At 39.5% G+C, this 8,953-nt stretch overlaps 1 protein-coding gene across 3 annotated transcripts; it reads right to left on the bottom strand.

The window, feature by feature from the left end:
* Nucleotides 1-730: 730 nt before the first annotated feature.
* LOC133548180 (uncharacterized) lies at nt 731-6,365 on the bottom strand. Of its 3 annotated transcripts, XR_009805799.1 has the most exons (5): nt 3,571-6,365; nt 3,360-3,481; nt 3,256-3,283; nt 3,104-3,174; nt 731-3,039 (listed from the first exon to the last, which is right to left on the bottom strand). XR_009805799.1 is itself a non-coding variant. In XM_061893512.1 (3 exons), exons 1-3 carry the CDS (start codon nt 3,266-3,268, stop codon nt 2,653-2,655), a joined length of 471 nt encoding a protein of 156 aa, XP_061749496.1. In that variant the 5' UTR covers nt 3,269-3,288; the 3' UTR covers nt 731-2,652. The 3 variants fall into 3 exon arrangements, 1 of the variants encoding a protein (XP_061749496.1); XR_009805798.1 differs by having other exon boundaries at nt 3,360-6,365; XM_061893512.1 differs by lacking the exons at nt 3,360-3,481; nt 3,571-6,365 and having other exon boundaries at nt 3,256-3,288.
* Between the last annotated feature and the right edge of the window lie 2,588 nt (nt 6,366-8,953).

The following is an 8,953-nucleotide window of genomic DNA, read 5'->3' as shown; positions in this document are numbered from 1 at the left end:
AATGACTCTTACCATAATATGTTAGCTTAACATAGCAGTTGCTTATTTATGCCTCATATAACCTACACTTATTCAGCCTGTTCTTCACTATTCTTGATTTATTTTAAATTGCCTTTCAAATGTCTATTTTCGGTGTTGGCTTTTATCAAATAAATTTCCCCCCAAAAATGCGACTTATACTCCAGTGCGACTTGTATGTTTTTTTTCCTTCTTTATTATGCCTTTTCGGCAGGTGCGACTTATACTCCGAAAAATATGGTATTGAAAAAATATATAAACGCAACACTTTTGTTTTTGCTCCCATTTATCATGAATTGAACTTAAAGATCTGAAACTTTTACTATACAGAAAATATATATTCCTCTCAAAAATTACTTACTGGGTGACATGTCCGGTGAGTATGCTGGTCATGCAAGAACTGGGATGTTTTTAGCTTCCAGATCCTTGCAACATGAGTTAGTAAATGTTATTTATAAAGGTGATGGCCTCGGGTGATTAGTACAACAATGGGGCTCAGGGTCTCGTGACGGTATCTCTGCGCATGGAAAATGCCATCAATAAAATGCACGTGGTTTCGCTGTCAATAATAACATACCAAAACCTCTGTATTGTGCCAGACGCCATTGAGTGTGAGCATTTGCCCACTCAAGTTGGTTAAGAAGACAAACTGCAGTTAGGTCGAGACCCCGATGAGGACCACGAGCATGCAGATGAGCTTTCTTGAGACAGATTGATTGATTGATACTTTTATTAGTAGATTGCACAGTTCAGTACATATTCCGTACAATTGACCACTAATTGGTAACACCCCAATATGTTTTTCAACTTGTTTAAGTCGGGGTCCACGTTAATCAATTCATGGTAGTTTCTTACAGTTTGTGCAGAAATGCTATGGTTAAGCAAACCAATTGTTGTAGCAGCTGTCCGGGTGGCAGGTCTCAGCCAATCAATATGGTCTGCGGCTGTGAGGCCAGTTGGATGTATTGCCAAATTCTCTGAAACACCTTTGGAGGCGGCTTATACTAAACGGCCTGGGCTACTGGGTGTGAAGTTGGAGAAGATGCAGGTGGAGGCCCCCTTGGTGTCCTGGGTTGTAGATTACCTGACTGACAGACCACAGTATATGCCACTGCAGGACTGTGTGTCTGACAGGCTGGTCAGCAACACCGGGGCCCCGGAGGCTACAGTACTCTTCCCCCTTCCTCTACACCATTTACACCACCCATTTCCACTATCAGTCAGAGTCCTGCCACCTTCAGAAGTTTTCTGATGACTCTGCGATAGTGGGGTGTATTGAGGAAGGTGATGACGAGGAATACAGGACACTGGTGGAGGACTTTGTCACATGGTGTGGAAAGAACCACCTCCAGCTCAATGTTACGGAGACCAAGGAGCTGGTTGTGGACCTGGGAAGGAGGAGGAGTACTCTGGCGACCCCTCTTTCCATCAAGGGGGTGGATGTGGACATGGTAGAGGATTATAAATACCTCGGAGTACACATGGACAACAAGCTGAATGGGTCAAAACACGCTGAGGCCCTCTACAAGAAGGGACAGAGCCGAATCTATATTTCCTTTGGAGGCTAGGATCCTTCAACGTCTGTACAAAGATGTTGAAGATGTTCTACGAGTCGCTGGTGGCAGGCGCCCTCTTGTACGCCGTGGCCTGCTGGGGCAGTGGGCTGAGAGTGAGGGACACATACAGACTGGACAAGTTGGTAGAGAAGGCCAGTAACAAGATGGGAGTGGAGCTGGACTCTCTGGCGGTGGTGTCAGAGAGAAGTCTAGCAAAACTCCTAGCCATTATGGACAACACCTCCCACCCACTACACTCGGACCTTGCAGAGAGAATGAGCACATTCAGTGGAAGGCTCAGACTCCCAAAATGCAACACGGAACGACACAGGAGGTCCTTCACACCGACAGCCATCAGACTGTATAATGCATATGTTCCTTGACTGCACTTAAATGTAGAATATATTTATATTATTCATATATATTATATTATTTATTATTATCATTGTTTATTGTGAGCGAACTGTGGTGCTGAATTTCCCCCAGGGATCAATAAAGTACTTTCTATTCTATTCTATTCTTATGGCGGAGAAATAAACATTTAATTGACGGGCAACAGCTCTGGTGGACATTGCTGCAGTCAGCATGCCTACTGCACGCTCCCTCAAAACGTGCGACATCTGAAGCATTGTGTTGTGTGATAAAACTGCACATTTCACAGTGGCCTTTTATTTTGGACAGCTCAAGGCACACCTGTCAGGTGGGATGGATTATCTTGGCAAAGAAAAAATGCTCACTAACAAATGTATACAGATTTGTGAACAATATTTGAGAGGAACAGGTATTTTGTGTTTATAGTCAAAGTTTTCGATCTTTGAGTTCATTTAAATTGGGAACAAGAACAAAAGCGTTGCGTTTTTTTTTTTTGTATTTAGTATAACTCCTAAAAAAAATGTCTTGCAATATGCAGTTTGATCATTCCTGCTGCAAATAGTATACATACTGTGATTCTATATTGCAGAAAAGGTGTTAGATGATCGATATGTGCTATAATCTAATATAAGCCCCCCTCCAGTGTGGAGAGCATAATAACATGAATGTAGAGGGAAAGAAGTGTTTCCAAGGGCACATAATGCTTCTAGTACACAAAAATAGGGTGATCTGTGCCACTTTTGCTGCTATCAATTGCACAAAGTAGATCACATACAACACGTCCACCAACAGTACATGCAATTTTATAGTTTGCGCACACAGATAAGTGTGTGGGAATTGGATCCTCAAAGATCAGGCTCTTAATATTTTCAGAAAATGGGAGTATTATTAGAATCAGACCTGCAGCTGGCTCTGTATTGTTCTTTTTCCTCCTGCCTGACGTGGATTTCGGTTCTTGCTGAGGTGTGTTTGCTGATCTTCTTCTGGGTGTGGCTTCTTCTTGAGGTCCATTTTCTTCTTCCTTTGCTGCTTTTGTGGGCTTTTTGGCTGCTTTTTTCTTCACTGTGCTGTCAGAGTTGTGTTTCCTGGACACCTGAAGTACAGCCACAATGGGGTTAGATTTCTATGTGCTGGTGGTGATTACCTACTGAATATACCTTTTTCTTGCGGGGGTAATCATGGTCTGCATCTGTATCTTTTCTCTTTTTGGCCTTTGGAGACTTTGATTCTGGTGTGTGAGAAAAGATAAAGACACACTAAGCTTTCTCTTATGTGTAATGGTATCTCAACTATTTTTTCTGGCGTTTACCTTTAGGAGCCATAGGACCTGGATCGCCCTGAAATGACACCATTTTCTATTAGTCAATACATGCTACAAATATAGTTGTTACGTATGAAAATGTGTTTGCATACTTTGAACTACATAGTCCTGCCATTGTGGTCGCGTACAGACTTCATTCCATCCACATAGTAACACTGCAACCAGGCCTCAAAACCTGAGTAGTCTTTCTTCTCTGGATCGTAACCTTTCCCACCTCCATAAACAAAAAGTCTAAATAAGAGGAGCACCTTTGTGTCGTTGTCTTCCCCCCACCCCGATCAACCTTGAAACATGGATTCTTACCTAAGTTCACCACCTCCAGCGGTACTGTGTGGCAAAGTCTGAGCAGGTCTGTATTCTCCTCTTCCATTTTGTCCTTTTTGGCTCCCTTAACATTTTTGGGCAAAATAAACTGTTAATAATCGAGGTAAAATACTTGTTTGTACTTATTTGACCTTTTTGCTATGGATCTCCTTTTTTACAGCTTTCTTGTCTTCACACGCATCCTCTGACTCGAGGCCTTCCAGCACAGTCCGGGCAGGCACAAAGGGTGGAATGTTCAACCTGGAAGACACACATGGGCATCTTTTCAAAAACAGAAGGTATTTTGTGTGGAAACAGTGCTACACTTTTATAGTAAACACATTTCCAAGTGAAATTAGGAATTGCTTGTTTATTCATCCAAGATGATTAGAATCTGGGGAATACAAAAACATTCTTCACTCTCCTTTTCAGATCACGGTGACCTGAGTATGTATCTTCATTCAATGGTCATTTCTTTTACAGCAGGCTCTTTGGTGAAGTGTAATATTATTGCTAGGAGTCTTGCAAAAGTACTTCACACAGTGGGCACGGCTGTAACAAAATAACACTGCAATGTACTGTCAACATGTACAAAACCCCAAACCAGTGAAGTAGCACGTTGTGTAAATGGTAAATAAAAACAGAATACAATGATTTGTAAATCCTTTTTAACTTATATTCAATTGAATGGACTGCAAAGACAAGATATTTGATGTTGGATCTGAGAAACTTTTTTTTTTGCAAATATTAGCTCATTTTGGAATTTGATGCCTGCAACATGCTTAAAAAAAGCTGGCACGAGTGTCAAAAAAGACCGAAAAAGTTGAGGAATGCTCATCAAACACTTGTTTCCCATAGCAAAGCAAAATTGAAGATGAGATCTCATGTATGTCTTATATATATCTCCTAGACATAAAAGAGCACTAATGGAGACCAAAGTAGTTTTCTCCTTCTTCTCAAATGTATCGCCTGAGAAATAAGGCTCACAGTGAGCACTATGAGAGATCTCATAGTTGTCTAATAGTTATCTCTTTTCCCCATTTCAACTAAGACCAAAATGAGAGATGAATGAGCTGGTCTCCAATATGTCTCAATTATGACTCAGTGAGAGAAACACCTGGTTTTGTTTCTCACTACTCACTGTTTGAGTTCTCAGATGTCTCTTTTCTATTTCGGCAAAAAGACAATTGATGAGTATACGTTTCAATATGTCTCAATGATGTCTCAGTGAGAGATATACTTGGTTTTGTCTCTCACTGCTCACTATTTGAGTTGTTAGATATACCCGTTTTCTAAAAAAAATGCATTTTAATGGGCTCAATTTAGTTATACCTCAATCATATTCCAGTTGATCTCATGCCAACATTGGGAGAAAATAATGAATTCAGACAATATGGATATATGGTCTGTAATCTAAATGGTTTATTTAAATAAAGTTGGACTTAATTTGTTGATTTCTTATCCACACGTCATGTACAGTAACTCGGTGACTACAATTGTGAGATTTAAAACTGAACCCAAACAATACTGATATGATCACAAGACACTTTGTAAGAGCTTTTAACATTTGTGAACTTTCTAGAGCAGTGGTTCTCAAACTCTTTTAACAAAGTACCACTTCAGAAGATATTTGGCTCTCCAACCACCATCATAAGGACTAATATTAAAATGCAGTAGCATAGTAGGCCTATGTATTCATTAAAAAAGACAGTGGCTTTATTAAACAAGTAAATGTAATATATTTGCCACTGAAATATTACACACAATGCAAAAACATCATCAACAATGATACTCCATATACAGTACATATTTACAGAATCCACGGCAACATCACATCAGTGTGTATTTTCAGAGCATTTATAACAATGATTAAAGATTTGATTTGTGGCTTCTTAGGCCAGTTCAGTTCTTCATTATTTCAAACTTTTCAAGTGTGTTGGGGAAATGAACTGCAATCACTATGCCAGGCATAGATGTGAAGTCAAGGAAAACAACTTTACCCAATATGTCATCCAAGAATACTACTGTACTGCAGAGGTTTCCAATAGGGGAATAACATGACTGCATGTCTCATATGTTACACTATCTTGCAGCAAAGAAAAACCTGCATGTTTATATTCACCAACGAGGGCCCATTTGGCACATGAATGTGCTGTGGTAAACAAGAAATCAATCTGTACATACTTTAAAAAAAGGATTAGAACCTTTCTTCTGACACACTGGTCCCACAAAGCAGGCATTTTATTTGTTTACTTTCTATTGGCCCAAAACAATTCTTGGAGGATTTATGTAATATAGTAGGCGATGATGCAGAGTGGGATAAAAAAAAGTTTTGGAACTTCTGCACACTGTTTAAGCAGTCTGTGTTCAGACTATCGGGATAAAGCAACTTGAACATTTTGAGCATATGGCTTAGGGCCTTACCTGTGACTTTAGGACAGTTTACATAACCCATGCTGATCAGAAGGCACTCTGCCATGGTTTCTGATGCATTGTCATGTATTGGTTTGTCTGTTGTGTCCTTGAAATTGGACTCTTCTGCACACTCCTCACTCAAACCATCTTCAAATCCTTCATTAAACGTATGTCCGTCATTGTACATCCAATCCCCTATATCAGGGAGAGCTTCCTCAAATGATTGAAATGGATCATACTCAGCATCGACATGTCATTCAGTTGTTAGGCCATCAGGAGGATGTATGAGGGCTGATCTGGAAAATGGTTTTCCATTCTCTTCGATGGTCAGAAGTAGAAATATTTTCATGTGCTGAAATTAAAATAGAATACAAATCACTAAAGGTTTTTTGATAACATTTTGTCACAAGGCAAAACGTATAACATCTCAGCATATCGCTGACATTCTTACACTCAAAAGTTTGTCACATTTGAGCAGGATTTGCTTTATGACAAAATTCACAGCAAAACATTATTCAGCCACAGAAGACGGTGGGTGTACCTGGCAGGTGGGGAGAGGCTTGATGTTCCAGAGTGGTACATCCTGCACGGTCACCTGAAGGTTGGATGTGTTCCATTTGAAGAGCAGTGTTTTGGGCTCCTTCAGGGGGCACCGCCTCATGCAGTGTTACCCTGCTGCTACCCCCTGACACAAAGAAGAGGAACCAAAAAACTCTAAAGATTCAAATCATTGAAAAAAAAACCAGACAAAACAAGAAGGAAGTTGACATAAATTGAACACATTATACAAATCCAGCTAATGGAATGCATTTCCTTTTTCCCCACATCTTGAGCGCATTGTAGTTCATGTTTACGTATCTTCTGCGTTTGTGGTAACACATCATCCACAGTGTTAAATGTAACTCATCACAATACAACACACACTATAAAAAGAAAGTTGTGGATGCTAATGCCAATCATTAGTAAATACACAACAGCAAACCAAACCTATGAGAAAGGATTTTGACGAGGGATGCAACATTATTCTAAATATAACCTTATTTTGATTTCAAAATTGTCACAATAACGCCGTGATGTGTGACGCTATCAAACGAGAACACCAGTCGCTGTGTTTTTTTCTGACAATATTAAGTGGGCTCATCTGAGAAGTAAACTGGTTCTCCCATGAAAACCCGCCGTGTGGGAAAACAAGGTTCAAACGGGACATTATAGAAGGGCGAAAAAGTGGAAGTGTGCAGGAGTGATGGGAACGTTTGTGCTTCGGTTAGCCGAGGAATTGTTGCTGTGAAATATTTCTGTGCCTATAACTGTCGTGTTAGTTGAACCTTAAACAAAGTCTGCATACTGCAAGGTAAAGCATGCCACGTTCATCCAGACCATTTCCAAATCGACTCAGAGCCCTTGCAGCTCACCAGAGGAAATGTGGACATGCACAAAATAAGACATTTGCTGACACTACACACCACAATGTCTACAATAAGTTAGGGAATAGGAGTAATATATTAGAATGAGTTATATGTTAGAACCGTTATTTGGAAAATATCGTTCATGTGAAACCAAGATGTCAGCAAGGGAAAATATGCATTTGTGAGGTATTTACATGATTAAAAGTCAAATTATTAGTTAACTCTTAAGAATCAGTATTCTACAAACTAATACAATTTGGACTGCAAAGGGCAGTTTCTTAGGAAGTTCAAAGTTTAAAAACACTCAACTAAACAGCAGTGATGTAACAATATCAAAATGTCATATCACCGTTACTGTGACCAAAATGATCACTGTTTGCATTATAATGGCAGTATTGTTGAATGTGCTAAAAAGGTCATCAAACCCACAATAATACCAAGTTGTATTGAAAAAAAAACATACCGGACACACAGTATAGTTTCTTGGCAAAAGAAACATTATTGTTCTACATTAGTTACACTGGATGTTTACTGTTTATGTCAGTTTAAAGACACTTATTTGAAAATGTTGGTTTTTGTGTGTTACTTGAAATTCTGCACCATTCCTTTGCACCTAAAATACCTGTTTTTAATGATAAATATGATTACAACATATGAAAATGATGTTTGTGTTCAATTACAGTAAGTGTGTTTATCCTAAACATTCCTCCCACGTCATTTAACACACTTTGACATTTTTGTAACAATATCTTACCCTGGCTTTAACACTATGACGATATCATACCGTGAAATGTTGATATTGTTACATCCTTAGTCATGACCTGATGTTACCTACCAGCTTTAACTTGGAGGTGAAAGGTTCCAAAAACATGAATTACACATGCTGAGATAACTCCTATTTGAAGTTTCATTCTTCATATGTGCTAATGTAATCAGGGTCAAAGAAAGCAATATTTTCATGTTTGTTCCTGACAAACTGTGGACAGCTTTTTATCTGTAAATCTCAATCAGAACTAATTGACTTCAAGAAAGAACAGGCATATACATATAACTTACTTGGACATTGCTGGTCATTCTCCACATTCACATAGGTGCATGCTGCAGGACGGGATGACTGCAGGAAGAAAAAGAAAGTATCACATATTATATCTGCTGCCAGTTTAATGCACCACCACTATACCAGTCTACTCAGCAACTTTACAGTCCTTCTTGATCTTTTATTTGATTCCACTTCTTTACCAGTTCTTCTTCATCGTTTTCCAGCTTTTCCTTTTGTCATTTCGACACTCCAATACTATATAAATCAATCAATCAATCAATGTTTATTTATATAGCCCCAAATCACAAATGTCTCAAAGGACTGTACAAATCATTACGACTACAACATCCTCGGAAGAACCCACAAAAGGGCAAGGAAAACTCACACCCAGTGGGCAGGGAGAATTCACATCCAGTGGGACGCTAGTGACAATGCTGACTATGAGAAACCTTGGAGAGGACCTCAGATGTGGGCAACCCCCCCCCCCCTCTAGGGGACCGAAAGCAATGGATGTGGAGCGGGT

The sequence above is a fragment of the Nerophis ophidion genome, unplaced genomic scaffold, assembly GCF_033978795.1.
Source record: "Nerophis ophidion isolate RoL-2023_Sa unplaced genomic scaffold, RoL_Noph_v1.0 HiC_scaffold_464, whole genome shotgun sequence".
Classification (NCBI taxonomy): Eukaryota; Metazoa; Chordata; class Actinopteri; order Syngnathiformes; family Syngnathidae; genus Nerophis; species Nerophis ophidion.
This window is presented reverse-complemented; position numbering and strand designations above follow the sequence as displayed.